The 24,086-nt window shown below is 46.0% G+C and overlaps 1 protein-coding gene across 1 annotated transcript in view; it reads left to right on the top strand.

The window, feature by feature from the left end:
- The first annotated feature begins 216 nt into the window (after nucleotides 1-216).
- Nucleotides 217-24,086, top strand: part of LMNB1 (lamin B1) — a 44,938-nt gene continuing 21,068 nt past the window's right edge. The window contains exons 1-4 of the mRNA XM_075931921.2: nucleotides 217-976; nucleotides 21,551-21,707; nucleotides 22,560-22,685; nucleotides 23,523-23,693. Coding sequence (XP_075788036.1) covers nucleotides 624-976; nucleotides 21,551-21,707; nucleotides 22,560-22,685; nucleotides 23,523-23,693 — 807 coding nt within the window. The 5' untranslated portion in view covers nucleotides 217-623. The remainder of the gene's footprint in view (nucleotides 977-21,550; nucleotides 21,708-22,559; nucleotides 22,686-23,522; nucleotides 23,694-24,086) is intronic.

The following is a 24,086-nucleotide window of genomic DNA, read 5'->3' as shown; positions in this document are numbered from 1 at the left end:
ATGCCCGAGGGGAGGGGGGACAGAGAGAGCGCGTCTCCGTTAGCGCGCGGAGCGGGGGTGGGGAGGCGCGGGGCGCACGCCGGCTGACAGTTGCGGGCGCTGGCGGCTTTTGAATTTAGTTTCCAGTCTGCAAAAAAGAGCAGAGCCCGGCCGGTCTCGCCGCCTCATTGGGCAAGGGCGGGTCACGTGTCCATCCCCGTGGTGGGCGGGAGCGGGGAGGGCCCGGCTTGAGCGCGCGCCGGCCATATTGGAGGGGCGCGGAGCCCGCCTGTTTTGTGTTTCATTCTCAGCCCGACCCGGAGGGGAAGGAGGCGGCGCGCGCGCGGGCGAGGCGGGCGGGTTCGCTCCTTGCAGCTCCAGGCGCCGGCCGGCTTCTTCGCGCGGCGGCTCCTGCCAGTGCTGCGCTCGTTGAACGCGCGCGCGGCCGCGGGCCCTTTCTTTTCCCTCCTTTCCCCCTGGTCCCAGCCACGCTGCAGCTCCTGCTTGTTGCCCGCTTGCCCCGCGCGCTCGTACCGCTCTTGAGCCGCCCGCTTGCACCGCTCGGCGGCTCCTAGACCGCCCCGCGACCTCTCGCACCGTCTCCCGCCCTCGCTGCTCCGCACGCTCGTCCCCCGCCGTTCGCCATGGCGGCCTCCACACCGGTGGGGCAGCGGCCCCGGGGCAGCGCGGCCGGCACCCCGCTCAGCCCGACGCGCATCTCCCGGCTGCAGGAGAAGGAGGAGCTGCAGCAGCTCAATGACCGGCTCGCCGTCTACATCGACAAGGTGCGGAGCCTGGAGACTCAGAACAGCGCGCTGCAGCTGCAGGTGACCGAGCGGGAGGAGGTGCGCGGACGGGAGCTCACCGGCCTCAAGGCGCTCTATGAGGCCGAGCTGGCCGATGCCCGCCGGGCGCTAGACGACACGGCTCGGGAGCGGGCTAAGCTGCAGATCGAGCTGGGCAAGATCCGCACGGAGCACGAGCAACTGTTGGGCAGGTGAGTGACACCCTTCCCGCCCCCGGGCCGGCGGAGCTCTCATTGGGGAGGGAAAAGCCCCTGATTAATTTTCGCAGTCCTCGGGTGGGGGCTGCAGCGCGGCCTGAGATGGGAGAGTTTTAACGGAAATGAATGAATCTGGGCTTCCTCTACGCCGTTGTGTCCTGCAGCGCTTAATAAGGAAACTGCCTTCTTCCGACCCTCTAGCAAGAGGGAGGCGAGTCGCAGCGTTGTGTGGGGAGTTGCACCATCCTGGATGGGCACTGGTTGTCCCGCGTGTTTGTGTCTGGGGGCCTCAGCATCAGCCCCCAGATTTTCCTCCCCTCAGCACTCGGGCTCTTGTCCTACGGGAAGAGCCGGCTAGTTGCTTGCTGGGGTTATTACTCCTGAATAGAGCTCTGCAAAGGAGTGTTCCTGCATTTGCCATGCTGCCAGGGCCTCCTGATCTGCACCCCAAATCTTTCTACTCCCCCCATTGGCTCTATTTCTGGCCTACGTTACTGTGGGGAACAGATGTCGATGCCGTCACGTCTCGCCCCCCGCGTCGGGGGCTTGATCTTCCAACAGACGAACATTGCATAAAAATACTAACTTCTCCCTTAGCAAGAGATAAAGGAACAGCATGTTTTGAGAGGATTGTAGTCTCACTAGTTGTGAGTACAGTTGCCTGTGTGCTACAGCTGCTTCCCTGTGCTGTAGCTAGTGCCTGTATGGATGAATGAATAGGTCCCTGCTCTGTCCTCTTGCAGTCCCGCATTCCTGTCTGGTGATGAGCTTCCAGCTCTGGGACAGAGAAGAGGAATCTTGTATGAACTACGAACTCCCTGGAGCAGGGAGGGAAGTGGGTTCAGAGCAGTGCTAAACATAGCATTTAAGTGTTTGCATAGCCTTTCTAGCTACTTATACTGTTTAACACACTACAACCTTTTCTGTCTGACTTATTAGTACAGTATGTATTTACAATGTATATCTTTTATGTAATGTTCTTAATACCTAGTATTATGAAGCACTTGAGTCAATCCTAATACATGGTATCTTGAAGCACTACAGGCAGGCAGTCCTTCTTTAGAGGAGAAAAGGAGGGTTCCTAGGGCAAAGATTCACACTCAATTCAGGTGGCAAGGATTGTCATTAGTTAGACTTGTAGAACCTGGGAAGTTCAATGTTAAATCAGGAATATTTTTTTAAAACATATTGCCAATTTTATTTTAGCTGGGAGAAAGAAATAGTAAAATTTAAGTTTTGAGACAGAAAAGTGTCTAGGATTCTTCTTTCTTTTGGTTGTAAAACTTAAACTAGATAGAGCTTTAGTCATGCATTTTGGTGAAATAGGTTGTATGTTTTTCTTTTATGACTAATTTTTTTAAAGTGATTAAGGGAAATGTCAAATGGGACATTAAAGTCATACAAAATAGTGGTTTGTTTTTCCCATAATTTTCTAGAATAGTGATAGTGTTTAAAAAAAAATGATGCTTAATGAGTCAGTCACACCATGACCTATGTAGATAATTGATTTGTGTAAACTCCTCTTCTGCATATTTTTGTTCTCTTCAATAAGTCTTTCACTTACATTTTTTACTCCTAATTTACAAGTCTGTCATAATACCTGAAAGCTAATTTAATTTTAAACATTTTTTGCTATTAGTTGCCTTCCATTTGGTTTAGCCTGACATTCACTCAAATTTCAAACAATAGCTTTATTTCTCTGGTATAGCATGATGGAGAAATATTTTTAGTATAGTGTCACTTCATTTTCATTTCAAGGAAGTCTTTCCTGGCAACTTTCGGCCTAAATCTGGACTACTCAACATGTGGCCTGTGGGCCGCCTGCAGCCTGTTAGTTTGTGGCCCACAGTATGGTTTGGGTTTATGTGGGGCTCAGCATGTAGCCCATGGGTGCTGTCAAAATGGTGGAAATAGAGTAAATATTGCATTTTATTAATATCAGCAGAACTGACTTAAAGGGGGGGGCCTGTGTGTTCATGCCCGTCAGTGAGAAATAAGCTATTTGCATATATACTTAAGTTGTGACCCCCTTAAGTTGCTGTGAGTATCATTGTGGCCCTAGGGGCTTCCAAAAGTTGAGTAGCCCTGGCCTAAATCATCCACTTCTCAATACGGTATTTCATCTTAAAAACTATGCTTACTACTTGTGCTTGTGAAAATATTTTCATATGAAAACTGCTGCACTTGCTGCTACCTTTTGACTTTAGACTAGGAATGTGAATATTTAACCATTAAGCCTCACTCTTACTGGTGGGGGTCTGGAGCAGCACTGTCCCGCCCCTTTAGTTACCCAGTTAAACAATATATTTAACCAGTTAACTGATTAAATGGGGTTTTACATCCCTACTGTAGACAGCTCCAGAACCTTCAAGTCCCAGGTATTCACTTAGCATCTGTGTGTACATCAAAAAAGTTTCCCTTAGTTGTTTCTGATCTAAAGTCTATTTCTTTGACTGAAGACCTTCCAATAAACGTATAGTTGCCTGATCCTCTGTAGATATTTTAAAATACAGGTATTCTATAAGTATCTGTAGAGGCTGTGGTCTGTAGAGCATTTTCTGGTGGTCCGTGAAGTTGGCTGCATTACGTTCCTGGCTTCTTCGTTGTTGTAGCAAGACTGCCCCCTCTAGGGAGTGTGGCTGTTACTGTCACACGGGCAGGGGAGAGTTGTTGGTGGTGCATTCGCTCACTCTTCCTTCGTACCCTCTCCCTCCCCAAATGCGTCTCGCACCCTATGGGTAGAAGAGGGGGGTGGAGCCCTGGATAGACCACCATCTTACCTCAGCACCACCGCCGGGCAAAATCAGTCACAGCTACTGGAGCTGAGCTGCTGCAAACAGCTGGCGTCAGCTCTGGCAGCCAGAGGTTCATGAACTGGTGGTTGGGAACTGCTGGTCTGAAGAATAATGAACGGGTGGACTGGTGGTCCCACCAGAACTCAAATCTCACTGAACATTTGACAGTTCCTTTAGAAGAGGTCTCCTCGTTATCCATTACATTTTATACATTGGTCCGGTGTACTCTTACTGGTTGTAAGGTCCTCTTCCATGAGGGCAAGGAACTGGACTGATTACCTCTTGAGGTCCCTTCTAGTTCTAGGATTCTAAGGTGCAGGTTTTCTATATTTATTTATAAAAGCTCTTCTACATGTTACATCCTCTGCTTTCATCAGACATTGCTTTCTCCTTTAGTCCATGCAAAAAGCTGCCACTAAACTTTTTTCCTTGTCTCCTTTTTGTTTATACAACTACTCTCTGAAGTCTTCCGTTTGGCTTTCCAACTAAGGATTGTGTCAAATGCAAGGTTTTTTTGTCACCTTGAAAATGCTGTGTAAGTCTGCCCTTGTCTATTTATCCTCTTCTGTCAAACTTAGTTTAAAGACCTGTTAGCTTCCACCAATGCTCTCAACTTGTCCATCTGTTTATCAGATTGTCACACATTTGTCTCTGTGTAATCCTTTATGTATGGTATGATCTCCTTGATCTCATCTGTAAGGGCCCTCTCTTGTCTACGTTTAAGACATGCATTGTTCAGTTTAAGCATTCTCTAGGAAAGGTGAGCTGCCGTAAAATAAATGTTGGATTTCATGACTAAACTAGTGTTTGTTTTAATAACAGGCTGAGATTTCACCATAGTGCTTGACCTGTGGCTAGGTACATCTGCTCCCCCTATAGGGGCTAATGTCATGAAAGCAGGTTTTAAGGAAACAATATAGCTGAATGAAGATATTAAGGTTGTAACTATCAAGAGGAACTTACTCTTGTGCTTTGATTTTTTTTTTAAACTAAAACTTACCATGCACTGAATAACTTTCTTTGCTTTGTGTCTTTAAACCAGCTTTCTTTCCAGATGTTTTCTTTTGAGGAGGAATTTCTGAACTGAGATTAGACAATGAAATAGACTCAATGTGGTTTTGATAGATGGGGCAATAGAGTGAGTGACTAGGCATGTGTTGAGCGCAGTACAGCTGGTGTACAGGACAACTGCTAAGAAGAATCCTGCTGTCTCAAAGCAAGCACAGTTGAAACAGCTGTCCCTGCATTTCACATGTGATATATTTTAATGGATTGGAGGTCCTGGTTTGGAAAGTTGACTTAATGTGCTTTTCAAAGAATATATGTTTCTATTTTCTATATTGCAGGCAAAACACAGATTAATTATTCTCAATCAGATGTAACGGTGCAAGGAGCTATTCAACGTAGGGTGGCTGGCAAAATAGAAAAAGAATCTGATTTTTAGGAGCATTAGACTCCTGCAGCTCAATTTAAGACATTTGAAACAGTGAGTGCTTTGAACAGACTCTAATTATGACTACATCAGATTTTATTACTGGGATATTTAAACTGCTATTACTGTTGCATATATTGCAAATAGGGAAAGGTCTTCATTTGAACTTACCTTTGGGGGCTGGGAATATTGTCTTTCTCACATGAGTACCTGCCTCTGCAGCAATAATGTTCTCAAGAATCATTTCAGTTTGCTGCTAGTTTCTCTGCAGTTTCATGGGGTTCTGAATTCTAGAGTGAAACTGACCTGAGTCATGTTAACTTCATGTAGTTGTTTAGTAAAACGGTGAAAAGCAGCAGAGGTACTGGACTAGGGATGTTACATTTTGATTAATCAGGTAATCAAGTTGTTGATGGAATTTCCATCAACTACTCAGTCAATAAGGGGGATGTGGGGTGCTCGTTACCCCAGCTGTGCCTTGGACTGCTCATGCTGTTTTCCTGCTCTGCTTCCCCTCCCCCTTGTGGAGATGGTGCAGGGGGGAACCAGCTCTCAAGCCAGCTTCCCCCAGCATGGGCTCCTGTCTGCCCCGCCTCCTCCCGCCAGCCTGACTGCAGGAGCTGTTGCAGGTGAGCCTCGGCTCGTGGAGGAGAGGAGCTTGCTGTGCAGCGCTGCAGGTAAGAGCACGCTGCAAACAGACTTCCATCCTGCCATAGGTGTGCCCCAGCCCATAATATTCCCGCCCCCTGGGGGAGACCTGCATGGCTGCCACCGGCTGCCCTGCCAGCCCAGTGCTCTCCCCCAGCCAATGATTCTCCCCAGCCTGTCCTGAGCATCCCCTGACAACCCTGCTCACCCTCCCCCATGTATAACCCTCTGATTTGTAACCCCTGGGCACAGTCCACACCTCCCAATTTGTAAAAGCCTTCTTCCCGGGCACAGCCCATGCTTAGCTCCCCACCCCACATTTGCACATAGATTTAAAAATACTATTTTAAGGTTACGAAGACCTAATGAAGAAGAGTTCCAACAAACAGCTCCCCACTACCCTTATCTGTCAGTGCACTCCCCATCAACATGCACATCTCCTTCAACTCCCCCCCCCCCCCCCCCCCCGAAAGCCTACTTGCGCTATGATGTATACAGCACTCATAGCTGGGCAGTTGGTGTTCCGTGACAGCTCTTGGTGTTCATTGCCTTCTCTCCCCACCTTTTTTCTCAATTGCGCTCATCTGTTCTCACTTATATTTGGAATGGTAGGCTTATTCTGTTTCTTCACCTTGAATCCTCTTACACGAATTCTAGTCACATTGAACTTTCCAGAAACCCTTCCCAAAAAAATTTTGGAAACAAGTCTAGCTCAAACTAGATAAGTGTATCAATACGAACTTTGGACTTTTTATTAGTTGAAACACAATAGATTTACAACCAAAAAGACAGACCAAAAAAAACACTTTTAAAAAGACAATATTTCTGAAAGTGCACCAGAAGACTAAAAATAAGAACAAAGTGCACCAAAAAGTCAAAAATAAAGTTTTAAGCTAGCAATGTAGGAGAGAGACTGGATTGCTAAGTACCTTCCAAGGTAGTTGCTAACTGTTAGGCATCCAATCTAACAGTTAGCAACTACCTTGGAAGGTACTTAGCAATCCAGTCTTTCTCCTACAGTGCTACCTTTATATATTTTTATTTTTTGTTGCATAGGCTGCTCAAGTTCTGGGTTCAAAATCACTCTTCTGTTTGTAATGCAAACTTAAAGAGCATAACGAGATATGGAAATATATATGCACACACCAAATGCTTGGTTATTGTGCTAGGGACTCCTTTGGTGGAGGACATCAGTTCTTGAAAGGTGACTGGCAAGGAGAAATGGAGAACTTTGGCTTCTAATTTTGTATTTAATTAATGTTGAGTGTTTGAAACATTTTTTGTAGGCTGGAAGACTGGACAACTAGGGAAATGGTGTGCGTGTGTGGGTGTGTGTGTGTTTTTTTTTTTTTTTTTTTTTTTTTTTAAAACAAGTGCCAGGAGAATGCAAGTTAGGTAACTTTGGAGTAGTAGGGTGGATGGGGATAGGAGCTTTAGTCAGATGTAAGGACAAAAGGTTCATAATACATCTTTTCAGTATCCTTATCAAAGAACTCCTTTATTCAAAATGTTAAGGTTTTCAGTACCTTAACCTCTTCAATGGAGTTAGAGCTCACAATGAACGCCTTTGTGATCTTGTTTGTGCGCGCCTATTTTGTCCACAACAATCTTTTTTGAGGTCCTTTGCATCCCACTTCTAAACCCTTTAGGCTACGTCTAGACTGCACGCCTTTTTCAACAGAGGCTTTGTCCACCGATACTGTCGACACAGCCTCTGTCGAAAGAGCATCTAAACTACGATCAGTATTGTCGAAAAAGCAAGCTGCTTTTTCGAAAGTCTTGACACTCTTTCGAAAAAGCACAGTTTCTATGCAATAGTGCCTTTTTTTCGAAAAAAGGCGTTATTTCTCATAAAATGAGACTTACTGCTGTTGACAACTGCCGTGTTGTGTAGACGCAGGTATAGTTTTGTCGACAAAAGCCAACTTTTGTCAACACAACCCTGTAGTATAGACACACCCTTAGGGAAAATGAGCTATTCCTCTTAGTACCTGTTGGTCTCTCACTTGCAGATATCAGAGTGGCTGATGGCATATTCTTCCAGCACCCAGAATGCCTTCTTGTTTGATGGGTTTCATTCTGAGGGGGAAGTGTGTGTGTGTGTGGGGGGGGGTGAAATGAGATTCTTTGTTTGAAGGTCATTTGAAAAGCAAGCCAGCATTCTAAAATTAGTGTTAAGTGGGAATGTAATAGTGCAAATGGTTAACCAATGATCCTCAGCTCATAGATTAACCATGATGGTTACATGCAGGCTCTCCCCTCCCCTTCACCCCTATATCAGAGGCAGCAGTGGAAGGCAGTCGGGAGCTCTTGCACACTGAATTTGATTGGCTTTAAGCAGGATCCCCATGTGCATCAGCTCCTGCAGAGCCCCCTCTGCAAACCCCACCACATGTAACTATGTACACCCTGAAAAATTCAGCAGGTACACATTTACCAAAATAAATGAATTTTAACATCCCTAGTGTTTGGGTTAAATGCTTAACTTAGTGCTTCAGTCGAGCTTTGCCTGAGTGTGGAGTGATGAATAAGCCTCTGGGTAGATAAGGTGGATTCCAGCAATTAACTTAAGTTGTGTCATCTGTTCAACTATTAGCCCTATATCAGCAGGGCCCAACCATATTACAGAGGAGGGCTACATAAAGCTAAGCCACCCAAATCTTTTGTGGGCCTAACAGATTCTACATCTTAAAATTTGAAGTCACCTGTATTGACTTATTTTACTATTAGCTTACTTTGCACTAGGGATATAAGCGGCTAGTCGACTATCCAGTAAGCATATGCTTATTGGCAGGGCTCAACAAATAATGCAATCTACTCACCTGTGGCGAGTAAATTGCAACCTGGAAGAGCCGGGTTCGGGCGATCTGTGCATGTGCAGATCGATGGACAGTGCAGCTGGCGAGCAGGGCTCGCCGCGGTTCTGCGAGCCCTGCTTATTGGATAGTCGACTAGTGACTTGGATAGTCACTTCCCTGGCCCCTTGCTACCTCCTATCAGAGAGAGGCAGCAACGGGGGTGGGGGAGCCGGGGGGGGGGGGGGGAAGAGAGCCAGTGCTGGAGACTGTGCTAGGGAAGCCGTCTTTTAAGCTGGCTATCTTCCTGGGAGGCAGAGGCATAGCTGGGACTGGACATGAGCTAGGAGTCGGCTGTCCCAGCTTGCACCTAAGACACTGCCCTCTTCCTCCACCCCTTCCTTCCCCTCCCAGCTGCACTTCAGCCTTTTAAATGTATCAAACTGCTGGCACCCCTGGAGAGCTAACCTCGTTGAGGTGCTGCAGTTTCCCCCGCTTATTGGCTAATTGACTAGTCAATGGAAACTCCATCAACTGGTTGATTAAATTGCATTTAACATCCCTGCTTTGCATAAATTAGATTCTTTCTACAGCAGTGTCTGTCTACACGTGTAAATTAAAACAATGTGAATGACAACTAAATGCTAATGAATCAGCCATTTATATGTTGTATTGAAGCAGGCCGTGGGCACGATGAAGTGCTTTGGTGGACTGTTTTGGTGATTTAGGATCTGAGTAGTGGTTCATGACTTAATTCTAATATAAGTTGCTAGCTTGCATTTGGTAACTTATTCTAACACAAATGTGAGAACAAGAACAAAATTACCATATGACCGCTACAGAAGAAGCTTTAGGAATAGGTTTACGTGTCAGTACAGCAGGTAAAGCTGATCCTACAAACAATAATGCTTTTACAGGAGAACCTCTAGTTATTAATTTAGATATAAATGTTTCACAACTAAAAGTGGCTTTGCTATTAGGATGTTAGAAATGATTTATTTTAGTAATCGTGTAACCACAATAATTCTTAGTGGTTGCATGGTTACTAAAATGTTCCCAGCCCCACTCATAGGGAGTCTCCCTCCACCCTGTGTTGCTGCCTCTGATAGTGAGGCAGCAGTGTGGACTGGCAGTAGCCCCTGTCTGTGGGACCATGAGCTCCTCATGGAAAGACTATCCCGTGGGATGCTGGCACAGCCTCTGGCCATGGGAGGCAGGCAGGCGGGGGTAGTTTTTAAACCAGCTGCCGTGCATGGATTGGCTCTTGCTTAGTCCCCTGCACTACTGCCTCTGTATCAGACAGCACTACTTTGCTGTCTTACCACTCTAGGAAAAAAGAAAATCTGGAAAACTGATACTGTGTATTGCTGCTTAGGTCAACACAGTGAGCTAGTTTATTTTATTGCCAGGATGTTACTTATAATTGCAATAGAAAAAAAGCTTACCTGCCCCAAAATCTGTTAATCACTGTACCATAGCAATGTATGACCAAGCAATTGGTTGTGTGTGTCACTTCAGAACACTTCCACTGTTGACATTTATTCCTATGTATTGTTAGAACACAGGGAAATATGGGCAGATCTTATTGCTTTGTGCTGATAGACCTGTGCAGTTATACACTTAAAAAGCAGATGCCCAGCGATTGGGGATCTGGCCTGAGCCAGGAGTGCTTCAGTCCCAGCTGACTCCACCCCCCCAGAAGCTAACCCGGCTGCAGCTCTGCAGTTTAAATGTAGTAGGAGCTGGTCTGGCTGTATAGAAATTCCCTTGACTACTTGACTAGCTAATGAAATGTTACTTGACACAGCTGCACAGAAGGGATTTTTATACCAGCGTTATCCTGTAAAATATACTACATCTGTACAGCTCCACTAGCAAAGTTGGGGGCATTAGTTTAGACCAGTGGTTCCCAACCTTTTTTATACCTTGGACCGGTATACTCATTCAAAAACTATTGGCAGCTGGTAACAGAAACATTTTATTTGCATATTCATTATGGTAATTAATTTTAACAGGTCATTGGTGTTTTACATTGCATCTGTGCACACACAGTACATGTCATTGTAATGGATTTTTTATTATTCTCCTCCCCGAAATATTTGCTTTTCACCTTCAAAAAAAATCACATATAACACATTGCTAGCTAACCCGAGTATTTTATTTTCATGAAGTAACATATGGTATGTTGAAAATCATACCATACATAAGACTTCACTTCCCAAAATATTTTACTTCCCAACAGTTAAAAATCATACATAAGATTTCACGAGCTAGTCTAGCTAAATAACACGAAAATGTACGACTTATTGATGAGATGGTACCAGTGGGATCACTGGGCCTGTTTGCCTGAAACAAGCAAGTTATATCAGGCATTATGCTTGACTGAGACTTGCAGCGTGTTTCTCACATCAAGCCTATTCTGATGTCTGGTCTTGGTGGTAGTCATTGCAGAAAAACCTTCACAAAGGTTTGTACATGGAAATGGCAGCAAGGTCTTCAAAACTAGGGCGCTGAGTCACTATTTTAATCCAGAAGGACGACAGAGATGAGGATGCATTAAACAAAGTTTTAAGTCATCCATCACATGGCAGCTCAATAAACTGATCCTCTTGTTTCAGTGTAAAAGGATGGCATCTTGTTGGCAGGAAGAAACAAATCGTGGATCCATTCTTTCCCGACTCTTGGATCTTTTGAATTTGGAAAATACAGCTCAAATGTGTCCATGAGTGACTTCAGGTGTTCACTTACTAACTTGGAAAGTCCAACAGCTTCTGAAAAATCCACAAGTATGAAACGATGTCAAATTCCCCTATTCACACATTTGCCCAGTTTCTGTCATTTATCTGGGACTCCCCAACTGATCCCAGATTCCACAAAAATGCAGGGCAGGAGCCTGGGATCAGCTTGGGGAGTCCCCAGCTGACTCTGGGCTCCACATGCAGCAGCGTTGCATGGCTGATCCCTGGCTCAGCTATGTGGTGCTGTCCCTTTCAAATGCTGAGGTGGCATTTCAAAGGAGCCAGTGCCATACAGCTGATCCTGGGCTCAGCTGTGCAGCGCTGCCGCTTTGAAGTATCCTCCCCGCTAGAGACAGCAAGGGGGAAGGAATCGACTAGTCGACTGACTATCTGATAAGCATTTGCTTCTTTAGCAAGTGGTGTCCCTGTGGGTGCTCCAGTGAGGTCTTGGTGCGTCCTCGTGCTGGGGATCGGAGAATTTTGCTGAGCAGTGCCCCTTGCGCTGCTCGTACACACCCAGAGTCTTGCATCCCCGCTGTTTGTGGCACAAGTCTCATCAATTCCTTTTCCACCATCCTCGGCTGAAGCCGGAGTCAGAGCAGCGCTCTTCTTCCAGACAGTAAAACAAGATTAATAGAATTAGCTTACACTTTTACCTCATAGTTTAGTCAGTTATCGCTAGTTTCAACATTCGTTACTTTTTTTTTTTTTTTTTTAAAAGTGAAGGCAACCGTGGTTGTGGCTCTTTCCTTCAGCATTCCAGGTTCCTCTGTTTTTAAAAGATGTGACTCATGCAGATACTCTGGCTATCCTGCATGGCCATGTCTCCTGTGTTAAATGCCTGGGGGAGTCGCATGCAGCACACAAGTGCCCTCACTGCCTGAAAATGCCAGCCAGGGCCAGAAAAGAATACAAAATGCGGCTTAAAACCCTTCTTCGTGAGAAGTCCCTTCAACTATCACAGGACAAACCAGAGGACTCATGGGGACAGCAAAAGCCTGGGGAACACTGCAAAGGCTCTGAAACTGCACGGGCTTCCCTGGCACACTCACTATCAGCATTGTCCAGAACCTCTCATTCTCTGGTGCTGTCGGTCTCTGCCACTGCGGAGAAATGCAAGCCTGCACCAGCCAGGAGAGCTGAGGCAAAATCCAAACGTCGCAATGGTCAGTGTAACAGAAACATCGTCACCAACGAAGCTGCAGATGCCCTACCATCAGCTCCTGATGAGGGGGTGGGATAGCTTCTGATAAGGGGGTGGGGGATAGCTCAATGGTTTGAGCATTGGCCTGCTAAACCCAGGGTTGTGAGTTCAATCCTTGAGGGGGTCATTTAGGGTTCTGGGACAAATCTGTCTGGGATGGTACTTGGTCCTGCTGTGGGGGCAGGGGACTGGACTCAATGACTCACAAGGTCCTTTCTAGTTCTATGAGATAGGTATATCTCCATATTAACTCTCTGGTGTCTGAACAGACCAAGCAGAACAACCTTGATTGTCCCCTGGCACTGCAGCATAAAAAAACACAACACCTTCTCAGCCAGACACCAGAGCAGGAGCTTGCTCACCATACTCCACAGTAGTGTCTTACTCCCAGGGGCACACTACTATGCAACAAGGTGTTCCCTCCTCTTACACCGCTTTCCCCAAGAACTGATTATGGCAGCAGGCATAGAAGTAGGTTCTCATCATGCCATTCCTCTCTTTCTCCATCACTGGCTTTCATGCAGGGATCATTCCCTCCAACAGCATCCCATGTGGTCTAACCAACTGTGGATGTATCCTCCACAACAGTTCTAGCCTCGATGGGTCCACTGGGATACATGGCAAGGCTACCTACCATGCCTGTCCCATGCCTACCATTCAAGACATACAACTTCTACATCACAACATCAGCACACCTCTAGGTGCTCCCCCACAATATCCGCACAGTCTTCACCTGCTCACCCACCCTCAGTAATATCTCAAACAGGTTCTAATGATCAGTGACTTACCTCACTCCGATTCAGAGAGCTCCTTGCTTTAACCCAGATCCACTAGACAGGACAAAATGGTGTTCCAGATATCGCCTTCCCCACCAGCAGACAATCTGCAACAATTTTAAGGCAGGGGAGCTTGGGAAGTATCCTTCCAGCCAGGGGCATGGGCACCTAGGGGGAAAGGGAGGGAGGTGGGCAGATAAAGGCACTCCGCCCCCTCCTGGTTCCCGACCCCAGACCATGATTGGTCTGGAAGGGGAGGAAGTATTCTGGCCTTGCCCCTTCTGGTGTGGCCCAGAAATTTTTGAAGTGGCTCCCGGCAAACCACCATTGCCTGCCCCTATCCTACACAGTAGGACACAGAGCATCTGCAAGACTTACCTTCAGAAATGGAAAAGATTTTCTACGTGCTGGCCTTGTCACCAGTTGGTTCCTTCAACATCCCCTTTACCTACCTTCCTTGATGGCCATTACTACGTTCCACTCCAAGATAGACTACTCGTCCATATTTGCCCATCCACTCACCAAGAGGTTCTTAAAGGGCCTGTAGGCACTTTATCTAGATCTCAATCCACCAATGCAACCATGAGACCTGCATTTAGTATTGAATGCTCTAACTAGGTCTCCCTTTGAACCAGTGGCGAACACCTCGTTATTACAGTTGGCTATGAAAATGGTTTTCCAGGTAGCCATTATCTTGGCCAGACGGGTAGGAGAGATTGCAGCCGTAATGGTGGGTCCCCCATATACCATCTTTTTTTTTTTTTTTTTTTTTTTTTTTTTCTAAGACAAGGTCACCCATCCCAAGTTACTATTCAAAGTACACTCATCCTTCCATATCAATCAGACAATACTTCTTCCCCAAACCACACGTCTAAGCTTTTGAGATGAAAATGCATACTCTTGACCTACACAGAGGACTCTTTATATCTACGGAGAATGGGACTGTTCTGAGTGTCTTCCAGATGATTTATTCAATAGCAAACCACAATAGGGGCCAGGCCCTCTTGTCACAGAGACTCTCCCACTGGATTTTGGATTGCATCAAGCTTTGCTATGCACAGTCAGGAGTGCTCCCTTAGAGAACATAAGGGCACACTCAACCAGAGTCACGGCTACCTTGATAGCTTTCCTCTGTAAAGTACCCATAAGAGACAGCTGTGCAGCTGCCACGTCGTCCTCTGACCACATGTTTGCAAAGCACTATGCACTTTTATAGGGACCTCTTTCCAACTTGAAATTAGCTAAGGCAGTTCTTTCCATGCTTTTCTGCCAGATCTGAAGTCCCAACCTCCCGAAAGGGGAATTGCTTTGTGGTCCTCTAATGTGGAGCACCCAGGGATATCTCTCTCTCGAAGAGGAGGTTGCTCACCTTGATAGTAACTGATGTTCTTCAAGATGAGTGTCCCTGTGGATGCTCCATAACCCTCCCTTCCTCCCCTCTACTTCGGGATCGTGGCATTCCTAAGCCATGGTTTCAGGGTAGAGAAGGAACTGGAGAGGAGGGAGGGGAGAGTGGCTAGCGCATGTGCACAATACCTGCAGACTAACAATGTGCAACAGTTAGTGTGCAGACCCAGGGACACTGCTAGGAAATCTCTGCTCTGAGGCTTGGTTCCAGCACACTAACCATAATGTGGAGCACCCATGGGGATGCTCATCTCGAAGAATGTCAGTTACTATCCAGATGAGTAACCTCTTATCAGCTAGTCGACTAGTCCTTAACATCCCTAATTCTTGCCAACCCAATCAACAAGGCATGGGTGTGGCTTGGCATTGTGCTGCGGCCTGGCAGCCAACAATTTTCAGCCTGGCACCAGTCTGCAGACCAGTGGTTGGGAACCATTGGTTTGGGCAAGGCTTTGGTGGGCAGCTTTAACAACTGTATTATCTGAGCCTGCTTAGATCTAGACAAGATGGGTTTTACAAACTCTGGCCACTGTTGTCTTTTGCTCAGTCTGTGTTTATAGCTCCTGCTGATAGAAGTACACTGGTGATAATTTTAAGGAAAAAAGACTATTGTAAATTAAGGATGTCAATGTGTAGTTGACTACATGATTAACTGATAAATCAGGGCTTATCTGTTAATTCTGTCAATGACACACATCTCCTCCCCCTCACAGCCTCTCTATCAAAGGCAGCAAGGGGGGAGGAGGCGAGAGCCACTTGCTCTCTCCTACTACTGCTTCTCAGAGAGAGGTGGTAGCATAGAGGGTGAAGGGGGCAGGGCAGGTGGGAGCAGGTAATGTGGGGAGACAGCTTTTAAGATAGCTCTTCGTGTGTGCCGGTCTGAGGAGCTGCCTTCCTGCCCCCATCCCCTTGCTGCCTCCCACAGAGATAGCAAGGTGAGGGGGAAGGAAGCAAGGGCTGGTGCTTGCAACAGGCTTAAAAGTTGGCTCCCAACAAGCACCAGCTCCGTGGAACTGGCCCCCTCCCCTGATAGGCAGCAACGGGTGGGGAAGGAGATTCTTCTGCAGAGCAGCCTCTGTCCTTGGCAGGGCCAGATTCCCAAGCCCTCTGCATCCCTGCTTCTGCACTCATACCCCCTCCCAAATCCTGCATCCCCTTCCTACGTCCCTCCTCCTGGCTACAAACCACTCTAGACCTTGCACCCCAATTCCTGTCCCTGATCATAACCCAAATTCCTGCACAGCCTCCTGCACTACTGTGCTAGGTCACAACTCCTTTTTCACCGGAACTCCTTCCCAGATCCCACACGCGCTCCTGCATTCTAATTCCTTACTCCAAGCTCCCTTCTGCACCCATTTCCATCCCAAACCCCACACCACCTCTATTAATATGGGAGTATGTGGCTTTTGACCATTTACTAAATTCTTGGAGTGGCCCCCCCCAAACAAAAATTATTGCCCACCCTGGTTTAGATCCATTCCTGACATGTGTGTCTAGTCTGTTTTAATATCTCCAAGAATGGAGATTCCACAACTTGCCTAGGCAATGTATTCCAGTGCTTAATCACGCTGAGGGGAAGTTTTTCCTAATGTCCAACCTAAACCTCCCTTGCTGCAGTTTAAGCCCATTGTTTCTTGTCCTATCACCAGAGGCTAAGGAGAATATATTTTTTCCCCTCACTCTCTCCTTATAAACACCTTTTTAGATATTTACGTACTCTTTTTAGGGGAAAAGGTAGTATTGTTGACAAACAAGAGCTTTTACTATTATAAAGCTGTAAACATGCATACTGTGTAATTATCTAGTATTAAATTCTTGTGCCTGCAAAACTCAAACAGTTTTCCATATCTTATTGGAAACAAATTCCCTAGTTTGAGAGCCTGAGGAATGTGAAAGTATAACCATGTATGTTGTATCAATAAAAGCATGCAGGATCTTATGAGGGGGATAAGGCAAAAAGCCACATTTATTGTAAAGATAATAAAGAAAAGATAGAAGCAAACAATGTTGTTTAACTACTTAACCCTTATACATATAAACATTCATTCATCCATTCATTCAGGTTCTGTGTATTTGTTATAGTTACCAGCCTGGAAGTGGCTTGTGACAGAATACTGGCCAGGTACTCTGTACACAAGTGATGGTAGTGGGGAGCAAAGTCCTGATCAGATGCGCATCTGAAGCTCCTGGTAGGCTGGCAGCAGAACCTTGGACTCTTGACTCCATAGTTTTTTAGTCCTGTTCTTATAGGAATTTCTTCCTATGCCAGTCTATGGAAATTGTTGCATCATGCTGATGTCTTCAGGGTGGCTGCCAGGTGCTCATCAGTGATTTCATCAGTACTTGGTTTTCTCGACTTGACACCTTTGGTTGCACTGGCACCTGGCGCCTTCTTCAGCCCTTTGTTGCTGTATTCTCAGGCTGGCACCTCTCAGAACCATTCATTCATCATCCAAGCACACGCACACTCTCTCTCACATACATTCCCTAATTAATGTTTCCCATACAGTATTTCGTATAATAACAACTTTACATATTGAAGAGTTGTAGTTACAAAAAAGTCAAAGTTTCTGGGTGGCATTTCTTGAAACATTCTCTGTCTGAGTGCTGAGTTAGTTACAGTTGCTTTGAAGAGAACAGGCCTTAATTACAGGGCTTGGCTCCCAGAGCAGAGTTAGTGGCTTCACACAATGCATTGTTACAATGTATCTCTGCAATGTCAATTTCAAGCAGCCCTTTGCACAAGCTTGAGCATGCCCTGGGATGCGGGGGGGGGGGGGGGGGGGGGCTGGCTCTATTTCTGGTTACATAGTCCTAATATTATATTCCTAACAAATTATATTCTAGAGGGGCAATAATTATAAAAATTAAACATTTAACAATCTTAACTAATAATAATAAATCTAAACACTTTAAGTTGTGAGGAACAAATTATGGGGAGTCACTTCCACTTGGGGGAATCCTTTTTAATACATTGATATGTTATCCCTACATGTACAGTAAACTTCGATAATCCGGCACCTTTAGGGCCCAGGGGGTGCCGGATTATCAGATATGCCGGACTATCGGAAGGGGTGGCTATGAGGGGTCTGGAGTGGGGGGGATGCCACCCGAGACCCCTCATAGCTCCCCCTTCCGATAGTCCGGCTCTGACCAAGGCGTCCCTGATTCAGCCGCGGCTGAAACTGACCAGCGGCTGATTCACGGAAGCCCGAGGCAGAGCTGCTCTGCTCCCAGCTTCCTGGAGTTAGCTGCTGATCAGTTTCAACAGTGGTTGAATCGGGACGCCTGGGACAGAGCAGCTGGGGCACTGCTGGGCTGGTCCCCACAGCGCCGCACCTCAGTGCTGCGGGGACCAACCCGGCAGCCCCCCAGCTGCTCTACCCCAGGTGTCCCCGATTCAGCCGCTGCTGAAACTGATCAGCGGCTGATTCTAGGAAGCCGGGGCAGAGCAGCTCTGCCTCGGGCTTCCTGGAGCCAGCCGCTGGTCAGTTTCAGCAGCGGCTGAATCGGGGACAGCTGGGGTGCTGCCGGGTTGGTCCTGCAGCCCCAAGGGGCAGCGCTAGGGGACCTACCCGGTAGCACTCCAGCTGCTCTGCCTCCGGCTTCCCTGATTCAGCTGCTGGTCAGTTTTAGCAGCAGCTGAATCGGGGAAGCCGGGGGCAGAGCAGCTCCAAAGGTCTGGCTGCCCGGAGCACCTCCAGATTCCTGATGGTGCTGGACCATCAGGAGTGCTGGACCATCGGAGTTTTACTGTATATGATTGATTGAGCCAGGCCTGAAAGAGGGGACGGGGGGGACGGGGGGGAAGCTGACTTCCCCCTGCTCTCTCCCTACATGTTTACTTAACCACATTTTAACATCCTTAATTTATTTAGAGATGGTGTGAATTGCACATTCTTAAGGATTACAAAGATATCCACTGGATTGGCTCTTTTGCTTTGTTGCATGTTCAGAGCTATCAAGAAGTCTGCATTTTGTTTTAAATATAGGGATTAGATGTCAAAATACAAATTGACTGTCATTAGATTTTTTTTTTAAATCAATTCAAAACCACTTTCTCTTCTGTTAAATTCTGCTAAAATTTAGCCAGTCTTAGAAATGTGAATGCTTATTACTCTTATGAAATGTGTAGTTTTAAAATAAGTACAGGTATATTGCAACTGCAGATGGGGTTTTGGTCATACAATTCTCCTATGATTGAATCTGTACTACACATTTTTCTTTCCCCAATTGTCAGTAGTGGTGGCAACAGCAGGAGCTCTAATTTAAACCATGTACCTGTATTCCAAACAAAATGTGTATCAGCATATGTGAACTTGTATGGAAATAAAGTTGTGAGCTGGTGATAGAAACTCTGGTTCCAGTTACTGCATACACCGTCCCTAATGCTGTTAAAAATATTTAAATATGGCAATTAAAATTAAGGATGTAAAATCCTGTTTAATCAGATAATCCCAGTATGGCTAGGCTGGACTAGAGCAGCCCCTCCCCTTTCAACTGCATAATGCAGGCGGGGGGATGCTCCAGCCTGGCGGGGCTCTTTTCCAGCCCATGCATGCCCGCCGTGGACAGGGGCTGCTCTGATTAGGCCCCCTGCCTATGACATGTGGGTATGGCTGGAGCAGCTCCTTGTGCTGGCTTTCCACTGTAGGGGAAGGGGGATGAGTGGGTAAGGAAGCAGCTCTACATGCTGCTGCTCCCCTTAACCCCCATCTGGGGGAATGGCTTCCCAGGAAATCATTCATTTAGAGGGTTCCCCTCCCCCCCCCCACTGCTCCCATTGGCCAGAATCCAGGCCAGTGGAAGCAGAGAGGGGCAGTGTGTGGGAGCGGCTGGAGGCACAGAGCCAGGTAAGCAATCTCCATCTTCTTCATGCCTATACCCCTCGACCCTCAGGCTACAGCTACACTGCTGTTTTTTTTCCAGAAGAAGATATGCAAATCGCACTCTTTGCATATCCTCTTCCGATTCTTTTTGCAGAAAAGGTTTTGCCGATACAGGCATTCCCCGGGTTATGTACAAGATAGGGACTGTAGGTTTGTTCTTAAGTTGAATCTGTATGTAAGTCGGAACTGGCGTCCAGATTCAGCCGCTGCTGAAACTGACCGCCAGTTCTGACTTACATACAGATTCAACTTAAGAACCCCAAGTCCCCAAGTCAGCTGCTGCTGAAACTGATCAGCGGCTGATTCCAGGAAGCCCGGGGCAGAGCAACTGTGCCTCGGGCTTCCTGTAGTCAGCGCTGGTCAGTTTCAGCAGCGGCTGACTTGGGGACGCCTGGGGCAGAGCAGCTGGGGTGCTGCTGGGTTGCTCCAGTAGCGCCGCTCCTCAGCGCTACTGGACCAATCTAGCAGCACCCCATCTGCTCTGCCCCAGGCGTCCTGATTCAGCTGCTGCTGAAACTGACCAGCAGCGGCAGAATCAGGACGCCTGGGGCAGAGCAGCTGGGGTGCTGCCGGGTTGGTCCAGTAGTGCCCAGAGCGGCGCTGCGGGACCAACCGGCAGCGTCCCAGCTGCTCTGCCCCAGGGTCCACAACAAAAGCCTGGTCTGCTGGGGGGGGGGGGAGCACACTAGCTGCGCCCTCCCCCTCCCCCCCCAGCAGACCAGGAATACGGGGAGCAAAGCTGCAGCCGCGGCTGCAGCTTTGCTCGCGGTGCCCCTGGTCTGCTGGAGACGGTCCCCAGCAGACCAGGGGCACCGGGAGCAGCTTTTCTCGCCCTGGAGGTCAAGGTGGCGGACCGCTGCCTGCGAGCTCCGGGGCGAAAGCCCCGTTCGTAAGTGCGGATCCGACATAAGTCGGATCTGCGTAAGTCGGGGACTGCCTGTATTTGGCCCCGTGTAGATAGGTTTGTTTCTCAACATTTGGACCCTTCTCAAGACCCTGCAAACCTCCATTTATGAAGAATAAGGGGTATTGCGAAAGAGGGTTTTTTCTGACATTTGGGCCCATGTACATGGGGCCAAATATCGGCAAAACTTTATCCGCAAAAAGAATCGGAAGAAGATGTGCAAATGTGAGTGCAATTTGCATATCTTCTGCGGGGGGAGGCATGGGGGGAGTAAGGTAGTGTAGCAGTAGCATCAGCTGGCTCCTGCAGCCTGCCTCCCAGCCAGATCTCCCCCACCCCTTCCAGAACCCATTTTGTCATCACGGGTTGTTGGCTCATGGTCTGCAGAAAGGCCTGTGTTCAGCAGGGTGGGCCATGCACCAAGAAGTTTGTGAATTGCTGATTTAGGCTGCTGCTAAATCTCAGTGATTCACTGTGTAAATGCCTAAGATAGTTTTGATCTTAGTTATCGTTGTACAAATAGTGACTTAAATTGCTAAATCTCTTAAAGCCTGCCATCGTGTGGTTGTAGGAAAAATTGTCTGAAAATGTGTTTGAGGTTGCTCTGATTCAAATCTTTTAGCTATTTGATGGCAGCAAACTGGACTATGGCTAAAGATGCACTCCGTTGTTGCTAGATCAGCCGACTTTTTTTTTTTAATTCCTGCAAGAATATTTGTGCTTATTAGTAAATTAATTGAGTTCCTATATTTCTTCTTGCTTCCAAATATTGCTAAATGTGACCTTCCAAAGATTTTTAATTGGATGTGGCCTTTTTATATTGTATAAAGAAGAAGTCATCTAGACTTTTTTGTAATCTAAAAGTATCAGGAATGTTAAGTGTGGTTTTGCTGGTAAACTTTAGTTAGGTCTAGAAACACCTAACAAACTTTCTCACCAAGTTTCTGCTCTCTCTCTCTCCCCCCCCCCCCCCCCCCCAGTTATGCAAAAAAAGAAGCTGATTTTAATGGAGCCCAAGTTAAACTTCGGGAGTTTGAGGCAGCTCTAAATTCCAAAGAAGCTGCGCTAGCTACAGCACTTGGTGATAAGAAAAGCCTGGAAGGTGAACTCGAGGATTTGCGAGATCAGATTGCACAGGTGAGCTAAAGAAGTGGTTCACAATCCAGTCTGTTGAACAGATGGATTCTGAAACCAGGAAACCACTCCTTGTAAAAAAAGTTAAAAGTTACTTTATCAACAATTGGACCAAAAAATGCTGTGAACAGAAGTAAATCTACTGCTCTCCAAATGAATGAAAGTAAAAGTTCTTAACTGAAAACACTATTGCTGGCATGTTTGCTAAACTGACTCTGTTCTCCCTAAAACAAAAGAGAGGATGACTATGCAGCACTTTAAAAACTAACAGGATGGTTTATTAGGTGATGAGCTTTTGTGGGCCAGACCCACTTTCTCAGATCAAATTGTGGAAGAAAATTGGCATGACCATATATACCAAAGGGATATAATCAAAAAAAGTGATCCCTTTGGTATATATGGTCATGCCAATTTTCTTCCACAATTTGATCTGAGAAAGTGGGTCTGGCCCACGAAAGTTCATCACCTAATAAACCATCCTGTTAGTCTTTAAAGTGCTGCATAGTCCTGTCTTTTGTTTCAGCTAGACTAGATTAACACGGCTACATCTCTATTACCAGGGCTCGCCAACAGGGCTCCTGTGGAATTTGCATATCCTCATTCAAAAATAGCATGTGGTTTAGACATACCTTTGGAAAAGGCTGCTAATGAGCCACTCCCATTTGTTAATAGCTCCTCACCATGGAACCTCATGGCTCCCATAGGCTGTGGTTTGTGGGTTTTGTGGCATAAATGGTATGTTGAACAAGCAAACTGTATTTCAATGCACCATTCATTCTCATATGCTGCTTAAAGATGTCAGTAAGTTATATATGAGCATTCTACATAAGTTTAACTGTAATAACCCTTTTTTAGTTGGAAGCCTCATTAGCTGCTGCCAAGAAACAGCTGGTAGATGAAACTTTACTGAAGGTGGATCTTGAAAATCGTTGTCAGAGTCTGACTGAGGACTTGGAGTTCCGTAAAAATATGTATGAAGAGGTAATTATCTTTATATAGTAAGTTTTCATTGTAGAGGAAGCACGTGATAAAAATTTGGACTAGTTCAGCAGCTTGTTGGGAATCCCGGTGTATGTTTGTTTATTGCAGAAGCATAACTTGGCATGTGACATGACTGAAAATTCTTTTAAGCTGTGTGCCTTTTTAAATAGTATAACCTGAAATTAATATGTTCATTTTAAGGTAAAGATTTTCACTTCACTGTTACATATGAGTGTTCAGGAGGATCACAGGAGCAACAAAAAACATGTTTGAGTGCAGCATCCCTTACTCTGTGTACACACATTTCCTTTCCAGTTTCAGCTTACTATTAACACCCTTTTGTAGAACATAGGGGAAAAACGTGTAAGCGTGTTGCCTCTTACCACTAATCACTGCTTGAGGAGAATTTTTCAAGTAATGTCAAATGCACAAAATAAATATTGAGACGTACATTTTCTCTGCTAAACTTTAAATCCTAAAGTTTGCTTGTAGCAAAAGTATATCATTTTTAGAAATGTGGTATTTCAAGTTGAAGGTGCTCCTCTAGCACTTCTGACTAAATATTATAAAATTCAGTTTATGGTGTCAGATATGGAATAGGCTTTGTGAAATATTTAGGTGTTCACCGGATTCTAATATATGAAGAGCTGGAGTGGATATGCTACTGGAAATACTATTGTTGGGGTATTACTCATTTATTCAGAATACTAGTTGATGTCGTTGTTTCACATTCTAATTATAGCAGCTTAAAACTGGACTCTTGGCTGTTGGTTTAAAGCTCATTTTAACTGTTAAACTCATGTTCTTTGAAAGGTATGCCATTTCTGTTTTTCTTAGGAAATCAATGAGACAAGAAGGAAACATGAAACTCGCTTGGTTGAGGTGGATTCTGGGCGCCAAATTGAGTATGAACACAAGCTGGCTCAAGCACTTCATGAAATGAGACAGCAGCATGATGCACAAGTGAAAATATATAAAGAAGAGCTGGAACAGACTTATCATGCCAAAGTGAGAGCATATTTCTTTATATTGCTCTTTGACAGACTTTTTTCCTTGGGTGGGGGATTATAGTAATTCCAAATAACTGAGATGTATGAAGAGCCCTGGACTGGATTTAAAGCCTCATGTGTCTGGAAATTTAAATTCACACCCGGAAACATGTAAAATCTGATTTCCAGTGGAAATTATCAGGAAATATCCAAGTGTACGGTCTTGAATTGTACTTCCTATGAGTTTTTAAAAAATGAGGAATATGACTAGTACTGTGGACTCCAGAAAATGTTTTTTGAATTGCAATTAATTTACATTAATACTGGTTGTGAGCAGGGTTTCCCACACTTTTTTTAATAAACCTAGGTCTAATAGGTCTTGCTGAAAGATGAACATCCTTTGTGATGACAC

The sequence above is a fragment of the Pelodiscus sinensis genome, chromosome 6, assembly GCF_052426305.1.
Source record: "Pelodiscus sinensis isolate ZL-2025 chromosome 6, ASM5242630v1, whole genome shotgun sequence".
NCBI lineage: Eukaryota > Metazoa > Chordata > Testudines > Trionychidae > Pelodiscus > Pelodiscus sinensis.
Note: the sequence above shows the minus strand (reverse complement) of the source record. Positions and strands in the feature narration are given on the sequence as shown.